Here is a 22,477-nt window from a genome sequence, read left to right as displayed (position 1 = left end):
AGCAAAGATTGTTGAAAGGAATTTCTTTCCGGGGTCTCGAACTCGCGATTCTGTAATGTAGTACCGACGGAGTAACCAACTATGCTCTCGCATTTGTACGCTTTTGTAATTTTTACATATAGGGTCTTCGCGCGTTCCTGCAACTTCCTACTACCATACTACCTAAAAGTCCATATACCATACTGTTATAGGAAATCTTGGATCTGACAGAAATATCTAGGATTATTTTGTAAACGCGCAATTAAGCGCAAGAACTAGAGATCTGCTGGGAATCTGGCCATTTGCGTCGATTCGAACATTTCTCGGTAATATAGAATTAAAAAGTACAGTGCGCGTCGTTACAGCTGTGTAACACCGAGAGCGACTATTTTAAAGTTGATTTAATAATTTGTGTGACAAAAATTAGTCGGGTGGTATGAAATTATATCGGCTTGGTAATTAGATTCTTAGATAGATTCCTCACTTTTGTCAATGGGAGGCCACTTCCACCCGGTGTATTTCTTACAATGGAGGTTGTTCCAAGAATGTTAGCGATTTGTAATTAGAGTAGCAGAATCCTCAACGCAGGAAAGGATGAGAGGTATGCGATTGTGGTAAGACTGTTGAGGACAAGATATAAAGATTCGCAATGTTAAAAACCTCACTCATTGCTCTACGAGGTTAAGAGGCGAAAAAAGGACAGCAAATATGAGAAACCCACTTCAGAAGTTCTTATTAACTCATCCTGCCCTATGAAGCAATGGAGTAGATGTGTATATATTTGCTTTTGATTTTTCACTTATAACAATATGTTAGCAGTGGACAAATTCCGTTACCTCTGTATTTTGCTTGCCAATTGAAAACTTGAATTACTTCATTGTATATTATCCTATTGGAAAACCAGATTTATATCAATTGTCATTCTAAAAATAGAAAGCAAATTATTTTGAGAAAACCAACAGTTTTAGAAGATTAATTAGGGGTCTTCATCTACATCACGAAGATATTGCGATGGTCTGTACAAACTTGCTAATAAACAGATCTACACTCAAAACTTCGAAACTATTTTTAGAAAGGCCTCACCAGGATTATTTTTAAAAACCAGCTTAGATGGATTAAAAATCACCCAGGGTTAAAAGTATCCCAGGCAAGGTTATCGGCGAATTCGCTTGTTTCCGATAAATTGATGTGGACCGTTAGAAATTGGATGTAATTTTTCGTTTAGAATTTGGGTTTAGCATGTGCTTCAGTCAATATTGCTTATGGAGTTGGGGTCAGAGAATAAAGTTATAAGGGTTCGAATAGTCCCTCACTCAAATCCAGGGCTGTATGATCTAAGAAAAACGTGATAACAAGTCTAGAGTGTACAATCATCATCCTATTTCTGTTATAAACCTAATTGGTAAATATATAATATGGGGATCATGATTGTTGGCAACTTATATGCTATCAATACGACTGAGGCCACGATTTGGGTTCAGTTGCATAAATAATAAGTAAACAAAAGTTTCTTCATTCAAAAGTTGCCAGATCGACAAGTGCTGATGCTTAATGGGCGGCTTCAGCCAATATCATTTCATATCATCTTCATTCGATAAGTGTTCGTTTATGAACACTGATGAAACTCTAATGTAACTCAATGGAATCTGCAACTACTTACACTTTTGTAATTTCAAATCAAATCAAATCAAATATTCAAATCAAAATATATAATGAAACAAACTCATACACATCATCAAATTAATCTACTTAAGTTTAAAATATCTTAAATCTATTGCTAAAAACCAGATAAAATGAATCTAATTTAACCATTACTTTCACTACTATAAAGTTAATAAGCGTTTTCTTGGAACATGAGGGTTTTCAACACAAGATATTCATTGTTGTTCTCTTTATTAGTTGCTATTTAAATACTCATCTTTCTATTACTTCGTCGAAACCATACCAAAAATGATATCATTTACGATCCGTTTAAAATAGTCTCTTTTTGAAGTTTTAATTATATTAAAACATACACAGTCAATTTGGACATCGAGGGAGTTTGTTCCATAAGGTTCACCCTCTCGCAGAAAAGAACTGTGGATTTTTCATATTACTGTATTTTATGATTACTGTTTGACTACACATTTCAACAGTATGTATATGAAAACAAAACGGACCCTTAATTGGCAATCATATCATTTTAAAAAGAATCAATGGGTCCCGTATTCGCCGCTTGCCAGCGTTGTTAATTTGAGGGATTCCAGGCGACGATGTATGGAAGAGTACCACCTCGTCTCAGACGGGTAAGCCTTGGACGTCTCCAGCTCCAAGAGGATCCCCAACTTTCATGAGCCGCAACAGGACCACAATTGAAACATACTCTAAATCGGGAGGTTTATTAAAGTTTGTAAATGGATATATCAGATTTTTCTGATAATCAGATTTTAACACTCAACATATCATTCTGTTGTTTATATTGAAGCCTTAATTGTTCTTCAAAGCAGTAGAGTTTGGGTTAAAAATGAAGTTTATTCTGTACCGATTCTGATGTAACTCCATTAAGAGAATAATTGATCTTTGGTTATCGTTCCTTAAATGTTTATGAACACATAAGAGGTTTAAACTTTAAAACCATTTACCTCTCCCACATCTCTAGTTCGTTCTGATCATTAGATAGTTTTTATGCTCGGAGGCATAGCTAAAGCTTAGTCATCAGAATATTTTACTTAACTTTTAATGTTTTGTTAATCATTTAAATAACACAAATAGTAAGTCAGACTTGCTTGGGGAATCCTGACTTACAATCTATCCACTTGAAGTTTCCTTTAACACACTCTCAAATTTCTATTTGAGATAAAATCTGTAATTAATCTAAACTTTTAGTTTTTTACTCTAATTTAGGTAATGGCGAGTGGTCATTAAACAAACACAGAACTAAAGGCACTTGCAAGTACCTCTGCAGACTCCACTGCATCGGTGTCCTTGTACCGTTTCTTATTCAACTGGTACCGAAGCTTTTAACTTTTCTTAATTTCAAATAAGAATACAATGATTTACAAATAGATCTTTACATGGAAGTTATCTTTTTCATATTTATCTTTGCTTTACTTCATCAAATTTTTTCTCATAATTGAGTGTTTACTACGCTGCATGACAAGATAACACTAGAAGTGCAATAATCACATTGCCGTCATGCTTTATCTTTGTACTTTTTCTGCGCTTCAATGAGGATGTGTCCATGGCAGCTTCACAGGTCTCGTTGTTTTTATAGACGAATTCGTCGGATAATCCCGAACCAGCGAAAGTTATCCTGTAATCATCAATAAGGTGAACATCATTAGAAGCAACTAAACTCCAGTTAATATTATCAATATAAACTTTAAATCTCATATTAGTTTTTTTACCATGATGGTTTCAGAATCTTTAATTACATTTTATGATCTACAGAAACACTTGACATACGTTGCAGCACTTTTCGCGGCGAAGGGGATACGAAAACATGTATCAAAGAACACTAGTCGGACTACCACATCTGGAAAGATCACTTTTGCCCCTTGACAATGATCTGAGAACAAACCAGTTAAATAGTGTATATTGTAAAAATACGGCAAGTGATCGTTTTTTAAGGATGTTGGAGGACTTTGCCGTTCGACGGAAAAAAAGATTATTTTGCAGTGTACAGTGTACTAGTGCAGCTGTTCAATAGCCCTGTGTCTAGCATACTGAGTGACGCGCTTGTTCAAATTAGGAAAATACTTGTATACCTCTTTGCCGCCTTCGGCGGCGCGCAATACTGCAGCGAGAGGACTCTGGTTTAGAGGAGAGTGCGTGCATTTAAGCGTTTCATATAACTAAATTTAAAGCACTCGGCCGGGCGCGTTAAATATAATCAGTACTTATTGAGCGCACGTGCATACTGGGCACTCTGAGCCGCGAAGATCGGATAGCACCGTCATCAGTTATTGCGCAATATTTGCTTGAACCGATCCTATCGCGTGTTTGCATTAGCGCGGTGCTGAAGCACATTACGGTTTATTCAATCAATAATGTTACAAACGCGTGAAGTAGGACTCGTCAAAAGAAAACAACATTTCAAGGAAACAAATTTTATTTAGTTCAGTTAAAGAGACAAAAAATTTTATCTATTATAACTTGTGCAAATTTAGACATATATCTTGGGAGATAGGTGTAGCAAGAGAGTGACAGAAGGGTATATGTATACTTTATACCAAAAATAGTCGCATGATCCAGGGGTGATACTGGATTGAGAGTGAGACCATAAAAGTTTAGCACCACCCTGCTCCTGAATTCTGGTTGGAAAGACAATATGCAAAATTGGTCGTTTATACTCAAGTCTATGTTTATATAAGTAGGTAATATATATGTTGGAGTTAGCTTCATTCAATAATAAAATATAATCTAATCAATCTTAATATCACTATCAGTAAATATCAAATAAATAAAATATCCAAATATCGAATGTTAATTCACTTGATTAAAAAGTTATAATTAGGTTATCTATTATTAAAGAATTACAACTAAAAGTTGTTAATACGCACAAAAAGATCTGAGATATTTTCAGTCTGTAGTACATAATGATAGCACTAGGTTAAAATTATGTTTATGTGCCGCTGTGCAATTAGATTAAATTTTCTGTAACTTAAAATCTGTTTGGAGACCAGTTATTTAAGTCAGGCAGCCTGTGATTGTTCTAGAGCATTCGTTTCAAATAATATCAAGTTAATAGGAAGTTTCCCAGACAATTGCTTGAAGTTAAATTTTTTACTGATCAGTGTACAAAGCTTGGTTGCATTTTAACAAAAGGTATTATGATTAATTTCGAAAGAATACTGTTAACTCGTTGCACGGTTGTAATGTAGATAGGCCTCATAAAGGAGTATGGGAGTGGTACTGATAATTTAGAGATTCTACAATACAGTGATATTAGTACAGTTTTGAGCCGATAAGAATTTTTAAACCTATTAAATGGGTTTCGTATGCTCCTTATCAAATGTTTATGGCCTTGTATTTTGCATGCCATATGGTTATTCTTGCACATTGTTAATTGTTTTATCTCAGATTTTGAGTCGAGGATCACCAAAAAGGATTCTTATACAGTGTCTTTGTGTGATAAAAAGACTTTCATTTGACCGTTCTTAGAGGTAATCCCCAAAAATTAACCATAACTTAGATGTGATTCAAATAGAGCATTATATATTTTTAATATGTTCGCAGGTATGAGTGCGATTCCTACAGATTGCCCGTAATGGACTCAGTTTTTTGGATGTGTGGATGTTGATAGACCAGTTTAGCTACTATCTATACAACCACTAAAATCATGGTATCCTTGTTTAGTGATACTTACATTGATGATATTGATCTAGATTCATTAGCAGGGATGCAAATGGTTAGTCGTGCACAAGTGTCATATATTCGAGGAGTTTTAAATGGGATGTTAGCAGCATTTGAATGTTGATATGAGTAGAATTACATTTCATATAAATCGAGACATGTTTAAGCACTAAGTGGGCTATTTTGTATGTTGTACTCTAGACGGTCTGATATGAAGAGATTAGTGTATCAGCTAAGTACAAATTTATTACTGTCTGAAAACAGTTTAATATATCTTTATACAGACGCAGGTACTGGCTAGCTTGACCCTTGAGGAACCGAATTCATCATTGTTTTGATGGTAAAAAAAAACTATTTTTTTTAACCACATCGTAATACATAATATGCTTTTGTTGTCAAGTAGCTTTTTAGTAATGGTTAGTGTGCTGTGCCTAATACTAAGGATATAGCTTGCTTAGAAGAAAACACTTTAGAAACTTCTGCGTTAGATATACGATAAAAACAATACAGGGAGTTTTAAAAACTGTCATGATATTTTTAAACGATAGACAAGTTAGTAAATATGCTAATAACGAAATATGAGTTACGATTTGTTCATCATTGCAGCTTATTTTGTCCTTATTTCTTAAACATAATCTGATGAGTTTTTGTGTGTGGTATGCACCGAAGGGCTTCAAAATCAAAGGATTTAACATGACCGCGATGAAGTTATATTCTGAGACGTATGTAATGAACTTAAACCATTGGCCACGGAAAAAGATTGTTTGCTAAATCATCGAAGTCAAAATTGACAGTTTCATTTTCCGATCAAGATTTGTAATTGGAATTCGAAGATCGAAGATGTTGCATGACTATGTGATAGTAATACGGCTTGATTGACGATGATCATCGATGCGAAGCAAGAATTGAGAATGATAGTTCGCGCGGCGTGGCGAAGCGGCGAAGTCCTCCAATAATAATATTATACGGCTCGAAGAACTGAAAGTGTTTGGCCAAAATGGTTACGTATAATATTAATGGTAATATAATGCACTATCAATTATGTGAAATAAGTTTTGAAGGGCATTTCTTTTAGTTTGATTTTATGTAGATAACTTTAAACCACACAATACACATTATTTACCTTACTCGGGAATATTATAACTGGGATAAAGTGGTGGGTTTTGGAAAATTCCGCCATATTTTTCCCGGTCAAAAATTTTAACAGTCATAATAAAAATCCGCCGAGTCAGATTATGGGGTTCCAAGGGGGTGGTGATCATCGTATTTTACCTGAAGTCTCATATTATATGTGCTAGAGAAGACTTTTGAAGCAGTGGATGGAGGGCTGTAACTTTATTGGCTGTTGCTACCATAATTTCGTTATAAAAATCACAGTTTGGTTGTAGAAATTTGACCAAAACCCATAATCATCAATCATGGGTAGAGTGGACCGCTGCTCGCTCGTGCTTTCTAACTTTCCCAAACAAACGGAAATATTAATTTGAATGACCGTCCGCAAATGCAAAATGATACCGAGAATGAAATCGGTCGTTCGCTTTTCCCTTTTATTCACGGCTTACGAATAATTCGGGCCGTAGTTCTTCTTAATATATTACAATTGTAAATGATTGTCATGTTTATTGTTTACAAAGCTACTGACTGGACAAAGGTTGTAGGTTTACAACCTACCAGGACGCGCGCCGAGTTGGACTCGTCGACGGTATATATGGAACAGATATTTTACGAGTATCACCCGTTAAGACAAAGGCGGAACCTGGAGAGCGTGTAACAGTTGAGTGAGAGACATCAGCTGAGTCGCTAAAGATCGCTCTCGTGTGCAGTGTGTAGACTAAAGAAAGAGGGACTTTTCCCCGTTAAAGTAAATTGTGGCCACATCACGCTAGAAGTGAGTAAACTGTGCCACTATTTCATGGTCCACGGTGGATTGATTACTGGAGCAGTTGAAGATGCAAAGCCAAGACGTTCCCCAATACCAAGCGGTGGACAGGAAATCAAGCTCCGGCTGACCTTCAGAGCAGTAGCCCCACTAGCAGACAAAATGAAAGTCTTGTTAAGACAACAATACGACTTCGAATTTGACGGTCAGCAGTTGGAGGACTTCGCCGCTTCGACATTCGACGCGCCGCGCGAACTAGCATTATTGCTTCGCAGAGCAACAATCTCGATGGGTTGACATCGTCAATCATTGTCAGCAGCAGGGGATATCAATAATGATAATAGAGGGGTGTTAAGAGGCGTACTCGGGTTCAGCACGACAACTTACTTAACGGCCTATTTACTGCTCCAATTTTCCATGACTTCTAGAGATTATTTATTTATTATATTTCATTAAATTGTGATGGTATTAATTTAACTACGTATAATGGGCTCCTTTTAACTAGAGTATGGATATTCAGGTTCCGATATTATGGAATACCTCCCGGTTTGAGACTCACTCAGGGCATAGTTCAAACCCAAACTCTCAGTGTACAATGGTAGATTTATGACAGGAATTTATGTTATAATTATGGACTTCGAACTTTTAGGGAAAATTATGTCTAGAGTTTTAACTTCGAACTTTTAGATGAATTTATATCTGGAAGATAACCAATTAAAACAAGTGATTAAGGATTGTAAAATAATGCAAGACCAATCCAATCGTACATAAAATAAGTGTTCAATCTCATGGTAAAGTCCGTTACCCTAAATCAGTTGGGTAGCTGGGTGATCAACGGGAACTGGTGTGTATTATAACGGGGCTGGCTGACTCTCTCTCTGGACGATGGACAGGTAGCTTCTAGGATCACGTGATTTGCCCTCGTTCTCTCCTACATTCTTTCTAAGTTTCTAACGGCTGGGAACGAGGCACAATCCGTGGGAGGGGTTTGTCGAGGTAATAATGTAGGTGCTGCTAAGGTTAGGACAAGGTAGGATAGGGTCACCACAATATTACCTCGAGGAACAAACTTCCTAGCCTATCAGGCTTCAACAGAAGCGACGGGAACCAATTACAATGATCTGGCATGACGTTAGGAAAATCTATTTATGAAAATAGTGACGTGGGAGAGAGCGCAGCATACTAACACCCCGGGCCGTGTAAGGAAAACCAATCATTGGAGAGGCGTTCGGGAAAAGGCTAAAGGCAGACGGCCGTGAGAATCTTGTGTGTTCATCTTTTGTAGTCTAGGTGTTCTGTGGAAGAGGAGCTCCAGTGGAAGAGGCGGTCCACGCGTTGTCCAGGAGAGTTGCAAACAAACAGGTTATTGCAAACAGGTTATTACAAACAAACAGGTTTATTAATACAAATACCGGTTTTTAAAACTGGTTAAAATATCGTTCCACTAATTGATGAATTCAATAACTCTATTAATCCAATAATTTCTTTATAAATAATTCTAATAACACTAAATGTCCTTTCTGACCAATGGCTGCAAGTGCAGTGCTCTGCAAATCTCTCCAATCAGATCTTAATCATATACATGATCACTTAATTCATCTTAATCATATAAGTTCTCACCTAATTCATCTTTATGACACTTTATGTTACGGTGAATATTTGCAAATTTACATGGTTTATTTACCATTTTAATCCACATATTTACAAATCTAATTACTACTACTATAACGCAGCATACTGGGGTTCAACTTAACTTCTAGTTCTGAGGTACTACACACGTCCCTAACAAGGGGACATAAGCGATAATGAGAATGAGGATACGCTTTAATGAAGATTTGACTTGCTTCCTTTAAATAGACGTGTTTTTTTTCTATTTCTGAGTAATATCAATAACTGTAAATTGAAATAACTTCTTTAACAAGTAACAAAAACAGTAATTCCGGTTGAAAATTTGTTGACCTCTGAAAAAAACCTTGAAAGGTCGGCCACCGCCCCATCGGTAAATTCATGACCGGGATAATTTGGCGGGTTTTGGGAAAGTCCGCCATATTTTTCCCGGTCATTAATTTTCCCAGTCATAAATTAACCCGCTATAATATTCCCGAGTAAGGTATGTGAAATGGTTTGGCCCGGCGCGCGCTACTTCGTAGCACTTGCCATTTCGAGAAGAAAGCGGCGCGCTACTTCGAAGCTAAGCTAAGAAACTTAGACAACTACAAGTAACATCCGTCAAATAATACATCTGTCGTGCACGCTAAGCGAGTTTAACAAAAAATAATTATGAATTAATTTGCTCACAATTTTAAAGAAAGGATTAAGGAATAAAAATATAATAAGGAATGAGTTGATTTAGAATCAGTGTGCAAAAATAAATTGATTTGATTCACTTCCATATAATAATATATACGCTTGATTCACGATGTCAATCCTTCGCATCTCGCCGATCTGCCGATTCGCATCTCGCCGATCTGCATTTGTGGTTGCGAGAAGCATTATTTGATGCGCACGCGACCCAGCAGTGCATCGCGCTACAATATATACGCTAATAATTATAACATGAAATCAAATGTACTAGTGTGCCACTTATTAGATTTAACGGGTGAGGGTGATACTCTTAAAATATTTTTCCAAATATTAGGACCGTCTACGAGTCCGACTCAGCGCGCGTCCTGGTAGGTTATAAACCTACAAAGTTAGATTGACGTGTCAATCCTTCCATGAGTGTCCGAATTAAATCGTCGATCTGCGAAGTAACTAGCAAATAAGGTTGTAGCGCGATGCGTTACTGTGCCGCGCCGCACACTCAATGAGGCTTCACGCAGCGACATCGGCGAGATGCGCTACTGTGCCGCGCCGAGCTGCGATGAATTGACATCGTAAATTAACAAATAAGGATGATAGTTCGCGCGGCGCGTCGAAATCTTTCAAGTTGCAAGTGTGCCGCGCACGCTTAAACATTTTAGTCAAATCAAATCGAGCGCTTTCATAAAAGTGTTCGAAAACCTACTTTATCTTCGAAAATGTATCTAGATACATACGCATTTATTTTTTGTTCGATGTATTTTGGACGTTTATTCCGAATTACTTCCACGAAATAAAAAACACGAACCCCGGAGGAAAAAAATCGAAACTGTGTTTAGTTGGTCACGTGACATGTCAGTTAAATGCAAATTTGACTGGTTTTGGGTTAGTGTTACAGGATTGGGTTATGGCTAGGGTAAGGGTTAGGATTGTAATTAAGGTATAACCGTTTAAACTTCAATTCCAACCGTTAAAACCGAAATCGACGTGTAGGAACCTAATAAAATGGTTTTATTCTAATTTCCGCCATTCTGAAAAAGCAAAATTGATTAGAACCATTTTCAATAGCTAAATTGTTATTTTGGAATGGTTCGCTTGAAGGACTAGGAAGAATTGAGAGAACCAATTATTTTTTGATAAATGGGTATGGTGACTTGAACTTATGAGTAGTTAATTGTTTCGCACAGGTTTCATCTGACTCATAGGCAGGTTGTAAATGAATGAAGCATCATTTCGACATAATTTATTTACTAGATCAATACAGTATAGTAAAGTATGCTCACAGTTTACCCTAAGGAGATTCTAGATTTGTGGCAGGCTGCTCCTCGTTTAACCCTCACTAACGGATTTTCCGTTAAATCAGATTAGTCGACTGGAGGCCGAGGGTTGCTTGTACTCAGAGGCAACACGACCACCCTCGCTATGCAGGGGGCGGTTTTTTTCACAAGTACGTTTTGACACTGATTGTAAAAAAGCAGGCCTCAAACCCGTAATTTGCTCAAGAAGTCCTTCCATTATGAGTGGACTTGCTGAGTAGGCTGAGTGTAACGAGACTTCGCAGGGTAATGTTGTAGAGCAAGGAACTGGTTTCGTTTGCAGGCACTACTTCAGTTTATAGTTCAAAATAATAGTTCCATGTGGGTGTTTATTCTTTCGTCCCTTGCAAAATATCTTCAAGTTACTATGAACCAAATTTTTCTTCTGAATGTTCATTTAAACTCACTTTGATGGTTACACATTTATTGAACTATGGTACTTTTAAAATAAACTGTACGTTGTTTTCAATGACTGCATGTGGCAGTGATTAAAATGTTTACATATTTCAGGATGTAGGAAAAAGAAATGATCTAGTACAAGGAACCAAAGTCCTGTTGAAGAGACACTATGGCATGGCAGAGTGACCATGACAGTTAGCCTCCCTGCGCAGCAAGTATGCCTGCTGCGCAAGGCGATTCCCATCCCCACTGGTCATGGGACTGGTCAGCTTATTAAGGGAGAAATAGTCACTGTAATCAGTAGTCATGGCGAAGAATGTACCATATCTCTGCTCATGGATTCTTCTCAAGTCTATACTTGTCACGAAAAAAACTTAAAGACGGTGGGTTGATTGTTTTACTGTTTTTCACACCTTTTTAATTGTAGTTCAAATTTGTTTTTTGTTAATTGCTACAGCAACTCATTAATTCCTTATAGTTTCATTCAGCTTTTTTTAATCTATAGGTTCCCTACGACATAGTTAAATTCTTGCTTCCGGTAATCCCTTGTTCACGCCGCTATGAGGCGTTCTCAAAACTGGACAAGATGCTACTTACACTGCCAATGGGATCTCTTGTGAACATCAGCAGAGGTAGACAGAATACGACTGTAGTGGGAGAGGTCTGTCTTCACTGTTAACATCTAGATTTTAATTTATTAAACTTCTCGTCTTCACTCAATGCCTAAATGAAAGGTTAAGTAAAAGAACATGACATTTAACAACTAGAACTACTTGTTAAGGGTGATTGTTTAACATCGACTAGATTTGCCTTCCGATCATGTAAAATAATTTAACATTGAAACTGCCCATTATTATACTTACAACTAAATTATAAATATATCTTCCTCTAATTGGAAAAATTGACTAACCCTAATTTCTCTGCAGCTGAAGTACAGAGGTGAGATCAAGGATCGACTAGGAGTGTGGTTTGGCCTGAAACTTGTTGGTCTAGCTGCAGGTAGCTAACTTCATTGTAATATTTCTGTTCCTGATGATTTTCTTCTAATTCTCGTCTTTCACACGCTAGTTGGGTAAGATAACAGCCTTTAATAGAGTGTGTCACGTTTTTATTGATGATATTTAATTTTAGGTTGTGGTGATAGTGATGGATCTATCAAAGGAGTCTTCTACATGGAGCGCTGTCCTGTTAGCTCTGTTGTGTTTGCTACTATTGATGAGATATCTATCAAAGGTAAGTTCTGCTACATAGTTTTATTTTATATGAGACTGTTAATGAATTAATTAATTAATAACGTTGCACTAAGTTTAAGGGTTTGATTTCCACTGTCTTCACACATAATCAGTTATGTTTAATATTATAACTTACCAACCGTTAATCACTATTTCACCACACCTTTACTGCACAAATTGCAATAAACATTTGATACAGGATCGGATTCCCTTCAAGACTCAACCCTATCCATGTTGAGCAACATGGGGGATATTAAAGACAAAACCCTGACCAAAGTATCTAAAACTCTCCCTGCCAGTGCTCGAGCCAGAAGATCTGAACCGAAATCAAGTAAGCTTTTAAGAATACTATAAGAGTTTACAAAACCGTCAAGGTCACATGCATAACGTCAGTCGAGTAACAACGTGAAGTATAGACTCTATAGTCTATACTATAGAGTTTGTGTTATTTAAAGTTGACTGTTTTTGTTTACTCCTGCAACTGCCTGCATTATATGATCGTCTGCTTGAAGGTTCAAGTGATGCACTCAATGTTAAGAATGTACTGTACGAGCTAAGTTTTAAACCGAATTAACGTGCTCGGCTCAGCTTGCACGCCTCAATGTACACCATCTTTATAGACTAGACATCGTACATGTTTTCAGTCGCATTTTTGTTCGTTTTCGTTTCTGCACTTCTTGGAAATCATCTCACTTTCTTGTGCTGGGAATGTTTTTTGGTGACTTTGATAATGGTTATCGGGATGCTGTGTTGAATTGCTCACTGTACTCTGGTGAGATACCTTATCTCGTCCGAGCAGGGACAAAAGGATTTCGCGGCATGTACGAAATCGCGAAATTTCCCATTTTCCGCGACAAATTTTATGTATAGTTTAATATACCGCGAAATGTAATTCGCGGTATTTCGCGGTATCGCGATTTTTGGCAAAAATCGCCGCGAAATCCTTTTGTCCCTGCGTCCGAGCCTTTTTTTCTAAAACTTAAGAAACTAATTAGTAAAATATGTGTCAGTCATCACGTTGCTGAGTTCGCTTTTTGATCGTTACTAATGGCTGCATTATGACATCTCGACTTATTCTTCTTAAGAAAAGCTTTTACCGCAGAAGCTTAACTTTCTTTACCATCGATCATGAAACGAACTTGTTCGAACGTCCGTCATAAAGCTTTTATCATCATATAACCATCTTTCATGTTATGATATGTTCATTGTACATCATATAACCATCTCTCATGTTATGATATGTTCAAAGCTTTTATCATCATATAACCATCTCTCATGTTATTATATTTTCAAAAGACATTATTTCCCATTTTCCTTCAGGAAGAGGAGCCAAAAGAATTATAATTTCTCACACGGTTCTTATCTTAACATTAACAAACATCTACTGCCACTAAACGAACCAAAACGGCCAACTTTATTAACAAGGACATAAATTATATCACGACTTGCCTACAAGACAAATTCTTAAATTCATTCAAGTCTACAGTCAACAAGAATCTGCTTACTGCACATTGCACAAGCACTTGAGCCGAATGACAAGGACTGAAACGATTCAAATTTCGTACTTTTAGAAATTTAAATAATTTGGTACAGTTGCTGTTCTAAATTTATGTCAAGAGATAAATGTTATTTAAAAATTCGCTTATAGCAATATCATATTTTATACATGTGTGCGTATATTTATATTTGATTGTAATTAAATATTTTAAGGCTTTAGTGCCGAGTAATGCCTCCGGGTAGTGCTCCTCAATCAATCAATCAATCAACAAACATTTACTGCCACTAAAGTGAAAAGTCATATGGTCAAATCAAAATGTTTTATCAGCTATCTACACGTCTTGTCACTTGTATTTGTCAGCTACACTACTACTATACTGAAGTGGGTGGGTGGGTGGGTGGGTGGGTGGGTGGGTGGGCGGGTGGGTGGGTGGGTGGTTGCGTGGATGCGTCCGTCCGAGTCAATATATCAGCATTGAAGTGTCCTCCATGACACATTTATTGAACACACTGTACTGCTGTGAACATTAGAATTGTATTTACTTTGTGTGTCACATACGTATAAAGACCTGCCTCTCCTGAAGTTTGCATAATAGATATATTTAGAATTTAGAAGCCACGTCTTTGAACAGCACAACATTGGATAGCGGGGAGGTTATTTGGCAAGAGATCATTACATGTCACACTATTATAACATACTTTTATAACATACTTTTATAACATATTTTTATATGCTTATTATTGATCTGTAATTTGTCACTACAATTTCCTCTCAGATCAGGTGACGTGTAACTTCTGTGAGGGAGATCAGGTGATAGTACTAAAGAAGAAGTTACCTGCAGAACCCGGCGTCGTCAGAGCTGTCTTTCAGGTTTCAACAATAATTCAACTATAACTCTCTGGCCATTTCTACCATTATAACTCGATCCCTCCAAAGTTTACTCTCAGAAAAGAGAATGACGCGTCAAATCCATACACCTCCCCAGATGAAACATAATTTTTCTATTTTCAGGACGCAAAAAAACAGTGGATATTAGGTATAGAACTAGACAACCCTGTGGGAGACAGCAACGGAATGTACAAGGGTCGGCAGATGTTCACATGTGAAGCTCGGTTTGGTATATTCTGTGACACAACCGAGGCAATGCCCAAACACTACTACGAATCACCCCGAGTCCAGAGTCCCACCCCGGCTTCTCAACCTAATCACAACAGATCAGCATCTTACGGAGCTCCTCCACAAGTCACAGCAGGAACTGTTTCCAACGACTTCTCCAGCCCACCTCCCAATTACAACGATACCTTTAACTCCCACCCTGTCGTCAGTAACACCCAGTCACGTGAGCAACCCATACCCCGCTCCCCTAAACCTGCCCGCGTCAAGTCACCCAAACATGACTTTGAGTCTGCCTTCAGAATGCGCTCTCCCACTCCCTCGAACAATAAACTACCTGCTGATTTAGTTCACAGTATAAACACACTGTCGTTAGCTGGTGGCAGTAATGTTGTTGAGGACTCAATGTTAGATAACTCTCAAAGAGTAGAGTTAGCCTCCACTAAAGCCAGGTCGTACAGCCCCAAGCTGGCTCCCGAGACCCCGGACCCACCTCCAGAGATAGACTACACGTTAGAAGTTGGCAGCATGATACAAGTCAGTAAAAGCAATGTAGTTCACTACGGTGTGTTACGTTGGATTGGGCACCTGCCCGGTAAGAAGTATCTGTGTGCTGGATTGGAGCTGGAGGAGGAGATATCACCACCTGGCAACAATGGAATGTATGAGGGAGTGAGGTATTTCACATGCCCGCCCTTCCGTGCTCTCTTCTGTTATCTTCACGACTGTTCGAAAGACAGGCGATTTGAAGAAATGCCAGTACAGCCGGAAATTAAAACAAATTACTTCGGACCAAAAGAAAGTCCTGTTATTGAGGGAAAGGTAGACCCCCCTAAGTACATATCCCCAATGTACATTGGCCGGAGTAGAGGTATACAGGGAAATAAAAACTCGTGCTATTTAGACGCAACTTTATATGGAATGTTCGCTTTTACCAACACGATGGACTACATCTTGTCGACCCCCGTTGACGGTCACATTAATCAGACGATACAGAAAATACTGAGAGAATCAGTTGTTAATCCCTTGCGGGAGTGTGGGTTTGTGGGGGCGGATCATATGAGGATATTACGGGACTTGATGAGCAAGAGTTCTACTTTAGTTGGGTTGGAGGATGAAGAGAAGGAGCCCGAGGAGTTGCTGAACGTCTTATTCACCGAGATATTCAATATCAAACCTCTTCTGTCATTCAGGTACGAACTCTTACTTTACATGTTGAACTTTGGTGAGGTTTCTTGTGGTAAATGTTTCATTGTTAGTGTTAAGTGTTGTAGAGAGTCACTACTGCAGCTGCTGTATTATATACAAACCAGGAAATTTGTGTAGGTATCTCTCTCGTTAAACAACATGTCCTAACACTGCTTTTGTCATTATGTGCATTAATTATACATAACATAGTGCTTTCAGCAATACTCATACTATACATTATGTACGTAACAAATTGCACAGTGTTCTCCTACACTAGAGATATTTTTTTCTTGACATCTGGTAATGTAGGTGATTGAACTTTATATCGACAATATATATATATAATATATATTCTATCAATATATCAATATCATATATCAATATTATATACGTTTATACAATACAACTAACAGTATACACCCCAGAATTGTACAAGTTAGCCCAGCATTATTGTGAAAATAACATTAATTATTCTTTGTACCAACAGCTCGTACAACAGAACATATTGTCAGGCCGTTTCAAAGAAGCCCGACCATTCCACATAAACACGAAAAGCCACAAATATCGAGGAATTTCGGTGGAATTCCCGCAGAATTCCGCGAGAAATGGTCGGGCTTCTTAGACACTACCCATGTCACCATGTTAATTACCATTAGTTAATTACGGGCCACCCTGTACAACTCTCCCTCAAAACGACAGAGCTTGCCACTCCCTGCACACTACAAAACATGTTAAACATTGACGTTGTTGATCTGACCCTCAAACGTTACATTTTAATCATACCAGACATTTCTAAAATTACAGGGACGGCGCTAATGAGATCTCGCATGTGAATTTGTGTCAGATACTGTTGGAGAGAGACCCACACAGTTCCACCATGCCGCACACTCAGGATCTACTTACAAGATACTTTGTCAGTCAAAACCTATTCTTTCACACTCAACCTGATCTTTTACTCTTGCAGGTATGTTGTTTAATTGGTCAAGCTCTATTTTATTAATTGATAGGGGGGGTGTAACCCAAAAAAACCCAACTCCTACCCAAGAAAAGGTAATACTGGGATTGGGTTTTTTTGGGTTTTTTTGGGTTTTTTAAACAAAATTTATACAAAATTCTAGCCATTTCATTAATTGTATTGAATGTTAATTATTTCCCACTGAGTCTTACCTACGTGTTGTTCTCATGTCTTAACTTAATAGATAGTTTACATAGTATATAAGTGTGTTTATATTGATAGTATGTTATCACGATAGCAAACAGGATGTCTCGTTCATCGAGATATAATCCATATGAATGCACAAAGTGCAAATGTGGCAAATGTGGCAAATGTGTTCTCCTGTCATGGAAGGAGGCTATGACGAAGGTCAAGGCAAGTCAAAGCACATGACTTAAATTACTTGACTTAAGGCGGCTTCAGAGTCCGACTCTCGATGATGTGTCTCCAAAGCTTTCTGTCCGCCATAAGCTCCTTAATCTCCCCAGTGTTCTTGAGTCCAGTGTCACTTATTAGGTTATCGACGAAGGTGAGCGGTGGTCTACCCCTCCCTAGGTTCCCAAAGGAGAAGTTGGTGTGCTGCCAGGTCATCATGTCGCTGGATGTGCCCAGCCAACCTCATTCTTCTGGCCTGTATCTTCGAAATAACTCTTGGGAGTGATCCAAAGACCTCCTTGTTGGTGCGATGTCCTCTCCAGTCCACGTTTAGGGCCATCCGAAGCATTCTACTGTAACATCCGTCTATTCTTTTCTTCAAAGATTCTGTTATTGTCCACGTTTTCGTTCCATACAGGAAGATTGATTCAATCGTAGCTTGAACAGACGGATCTTTAAATCTCGGCGCAAATTGGACCTCCATATAGCCTACATTTTGTGGTAGGCAGCCCGGCTGCCAGACTTTGGGGCCGAAGTGATATGATCCACCATATACGTCATCAAGTAATTAACATGCAAGCTTGAAGCTTGTGGCGTATAATTGGTGATGTGATCCATGGATTGAGTGTAATTGACCTGGAGGTGGGCTGGATCTGGGGTGGAGTTCATATGGCAACTTAAGAAGTGAACATGTTTTAAATTGAGACAATGTATTGGTTGGTTATAAAATAGGTGTCTCCTTTCTTATCACCAGTCAAAATCTTACTATATATAAAGCGAGACGATATATATATATGTGTATATATCCGTGCTATTTTACTGACACCACGGCATCAACTTTAACGCGACTTTCCGCAAAAACCGTAAAAGATATACAACTGAAACTTTTTTGACTGGGTCAAATGCTTTAATGGCCTTCGAATCAGCATGAAAAAATAAAAAATTGGCCAAGGAATAATAATTTTAGTGCCCAAAATTTGGACTCTCAAGTGGTGTCAAAAACGCGAATTAAATAGGTAATAATTATTTTAGTCTCTCGAGTCTTGACACCACTTTAGGGTAAGACGGGTTCCTGCTAGTATAAACTAATGGTAGACATTTGTTTTCTATCACCGAATGTATGGTGTAACTTTGGGGAAATATCTTCGGAGCGACATAAAATGTCCCGTCAGCAATCCAATTGTTGTGTTCTGCGAGGGTGTGAAGGTTCCTGTTGGTGGCGAAGGCTATGATTCTCACATCTCGGTCAGTCTTCCCATCAAAGAGGATAAATTGTTCGTCTCTTCTCGTAGATGTGCAGCTTGGAGGAAGAACGAATTCAAGAGAAATCTTCGACTCGGTATGCTGGCAGATCCGGAGGCAGAAGCTCTGGCTCGTTGGACGACTTTTCCAAGGGATTCCATATTAGGTAGCGTCTGGTTTACTTCTGTTGAAGCATCAGCAAGGACTTCTGATATCAGGTTCTGAGTCGCCGACAGGGTTGTTCTGCAGCCTTCCTCTTGAGCGTTGTAAGGAATTCGAGTCTCTGTGGGGTAGCCAGATCCGAATCGTGGTTGTGTGGTTTACTTCCAAGGGAAAGAGTGTTGTCTGTGAGAGCGAGATAGCACTTGGCAGGACATTTAAGGGATTTGTTCTTCTGGCAACGCCAAGCAGAGGAGAGGACGGTGTCATCATTTTTATTGCGGCTGTAGATATATCCGTCAGAATCAAGCACCTGTTTACATCCTCTGAAACCGTTGAGGAACTTGGAGAAGGTAGGCATGACTGTTGATAGAATTAAATGCGATACTACTACCTTCTATCACCCAATATTTATACCTAGAACACTAGATCAGCTCACTCCCCTTGCAAGCCTTTGACACGTACGTCTCACATCCCTTGATACGAGAACCCCCCTTTAGCAAGAGCTCCCGTCCCTAATGTGATCTACGAGTCGAGCAGTCAGATCATGTTTACTTCTTAATGCGAACAGCTATGTTGTACAGAATTGACATGTGAACTCTAATTACATTAATTATGTGATCCATTCTACAGATGGATCACATCACTAATTATACGTCACTAATTGGTGACGTGATCTGACTCCTCTTTGGGGGCCGGATCAGTTTTCGGCCCCAAAGTCTCCCAGTGGGCAGCCCATGCCTTGGCCTTGCGTAACCTAAAGTCGTGCTCCGTTGTACTAAAATCCTCAACTTCTTCTAAGGCATGTCCGTCCTTAGAAATTATTGTGTGTGGCTCCTCTCCTACTAAATTAACTGTAAGATCCTTGGTTTTAGACAAAAGAGATTTCCTGCCTCCTCATCAGATGAGGCTTCTGTAGGACTGTAGCATGTGATGACAGTGAGCCTGGGCTTTCTATTAAGAGACATGGTGAGGATCCTTGCGCTGTAAGATTTTATAACTTTATAAGACTTATAGCCTCATATATGCTGTCCTCGTCAAGATGATTCCTACTCTCCCATTAGAAGCGCCAGCTGTGTTTCTCCACGCAGATGAGATCACTGGATGAATCCCTTTGTTCATCTTTTCTATTCTGGTATTCTCAGCAATCAGCATGCACTACCCGATGTTCGATTCTTGCAGGGCAAGGATGTGCAGCTTGCTTCGAGAAAATAGTTCTTCAAGTTCGATGCGTTTGTGCTGTTCTCTGGCTGTTCTTATGTTAAACGTGCCAACCTGAGCAGCCCTTTTACATGATACAACGCAATTGGTGTTCATATTTTTTTGATGTTTTCTTGTTTGACTTTCTGTAGAAATAGGTTGTCGTGTTGTGGAGACCGAGTCATCAGCTTCTGTAATAGCAGCGTAATTACCCCGGCAACCACTTCCACTAGAAAAATAAGGGGCTTTAACCCTTAAGCTGTTGATAAACTTCATCTTGACTTTTCAGTTGGCTCACAATCCTGTGCAGTCCCCTGCACATTGGCAGTGGATTGTGTTCTTAACTCTAAGGTTAAGGGCATCCGCTTGAACAATAGCCATATTTAACTCTCACCATAATATTTTGGGTATCTTGAGCATGTAATTGCACGAACATATGCTATACAAGACAAATGTGACACTTCCTTTTTCTACCCAACAGCATCAGTTGTAATCCTTACCCAATCGTCACCTGCTCCAGTCTGGGACTCTCCGATTTTATCCCAAAGCATAAGGAGGTTAGAGTGAGAACAGAGCTACACTTTAGCGGGGACTAACCCTTCCCCTGACTACCTCGTTACCCGGTACCCCGGGCATAAGGAGCCGTATCCTGACTACCAGAGTGTGGTCCAGTCATAGTAGACTAGGTTGAACAGGGTAACAGCCAACACCTCTTTAGCTACTGTGCAATCCACAGTAAAGATTTACGAGTCTCAAAGCCTCTTGTAGACCAAGAGTTAAGGAGTCAATAGATCAAATTATTGAACTTCCAGGGCTCAATGTCACCCGTCGACCGTCCTGCCTTTAGCCTGGACCCCCTGTCCAGTATCCAGTCTTCACCACGCGGAGGTAGTGGCTTTCATCATGCTGTCCGATGAGTGTCTGGAAGAGGGCACCAGCAGGATACCGGTACCCCTTTTCAAAGTTCGGGAGCCTCACATCAGACCAGGCCCAGGGCTTCCACCCAGATTCTATCCAGCGGTGACGCCTTGGGCCACCTAAGCTTCACACAACCATTGAAAGACCACCTGCCTACGTCTGTAAAAATGTTGATGATGCGATTATTACAGTCGAGGGTCTGATGCTGTACATTCTCAGTGTAACAGCTGACAACAGTTATCAACACTTTATGCCCTGGCTGTTTACATCCGATGCCTGCGAGCAAACTTTATGCTTTCCTGCGCATAGGCCTCCATGCAGGCATTAGAACGAATCTGTGTTCTAAGGATATGTTGGTTGGCATGGGCAAATCAAACCGTTCCCTCGAGCTTGATGCACTCGGTAAAAGTTTGATCCCTGTAACAGTTGCCCACTCTCGCAACAAGCTTGTTATACCGCATCCGAAAGCAGAGAAACTATTTTGAGGTAAAGATACTTCAATCCCAAGATTGTTCCAAGCTATGAAGAAGGGAGTCTCAAGGGGTAGAGAACTCATTCAAGAACACTGTAACTTTGAAGGAGAGGCTTTCTAACCATCTTCTGACGGAGCAGATAGTGACGAAGCGGAACAGATGATGACGAAGAGGAAGTGGAGGATATTAACTCATCAGAGGAATGGGCGAAAATAGTAACTGTGTATGGTGATGCTCTGCATCATGATACGGCTGTTGAGGTTTGCCTCAATGGAGGGCGAGATCGAATGCCATCCCAGTCAAGATTTTAGCGACTCCAGGGCCATAAACAAGCGAAGATATCACTTAATATCACATGTGATCATGCAGCTGATGGTAACTGCAAGATTCTTTCAGTTGGAGATAGAACATGGTTTCTCGTTAAGCGGATGATCAGGAAAACGGAAACAGAGATCGTGAAGGTGAGAAGAAAGGCTTTATTCCTCTCGTACCGGTTGCGGTCGGGGTTGGGGTCATCAGTGAGTTGCGTCCCTACTAACTCAATTTGCCATGGCCATCGAAGTGAGCATTACATATGGCTGATATCATATCTGGATGGCCAACTTCTTCTGAGCACATCAGTGAATAAAATACTGCTTTTGGGTGATATTTAAGCGATTATATCTATTGTGATGTTGTAGTGATGAACCACAACAGTGATGTTGTACTGATAATTGTTTTGCTAGGTGCCTACATGATTTTATTTCCTTCAAATGAAAAATTTGTAAAAAACCCAAAAAAACCCAACTCCTACCCTGAAAAAGGTAATACTGGGATTGGGTTTTTTTGGGTTTTTTTGGGTTACACCCCCCCCTTGATAAATACGCTAACAAATTAA

General features: G+C 39.1%; 2 protein-coding genes across 3 annotated transcripts in view; both read left to right on the top strand.

Annotated features, from left to right (window-relative positions):
• LOC134812994 (uncharacterized) overlaps nucleotides 1-22,477 on the top strand; it is a 146,418-nt gene that overhangs the window by 100,537 nt on the left and 23,404 nt on the right. The window lies entirely within an intron of this gene.
• The window catches only part of LOC134812993 (ubiquitin carboxyl-terminal hydrolase CYLD-like), a 40,317-nt gene that overhangs the window by 8,683 nt on the left and 9,157 nt on the right, over nucleotides 1-22,477 (top strand). The window contains exons 2-9 of one of the 2 annotated variants that reach the window (XM_063820641.1): nucleotides 11,327-11,591; nucleotides 11,714-11,869; nucleotides 12,135-12,207; nucleotides 12,340-12,441; nucleotides 12,640-12,771; nucleotides 14,714-14,808; nucleotides 14,950-16,244; nucleotides 17,044-17,203. In XM_063820641.1, coding sequence (XP_063676711.1) covers nucleotides 11,397-11,591; nucleotides 11,714-11,869; nucleotides 12,135-12,207; nucleotides 12,340-12,441; nucleotides 12,640-12,771; nucleotides 14,714-14,808; nucleotides 14,950-16,244; nucleotides 17,044-17,203 — 2,208 coding nt within the window. In that variant the 5' untranslated portion in view covers nucleotides 11,327-11,396. Of the gene's footprint in view, nucleotides 1-11,318; nucleotides 11,592-11,713; nucleotides 11,870-12,134; nucleotides 12,208-12,339; nucleotides 12,442-12,639; nucleotides 12,772-14,713; nucleotides 14,809-14,949; nucleotides 16,245-17,043; nucleotides 17,204-22,477 lie in introns of those variants that run through there. The other variant, XM_063820642.1, reaches the window with a different exon arrangement.

Source organism: Bolinopsis microptera, chromosome 3 (assembly GCF_026151205.1).
Source record: "Bolinopsis microptera isolate Bmic1 chromosome 3, MBARI_Bmic_1.0, whole genome shotgun sequence".
Lineage (NCBI taxonomy): Eukaryota > Metazoa > Ctenophora > Tentaculata > Lobata > Bolinopsidae > Bolinopsis > Bolinopsis microptera.
Note: the sequence above shows the minus strand (reverse complement) of the source record. Positions and strands in the feature narration are given on the sequence as shown.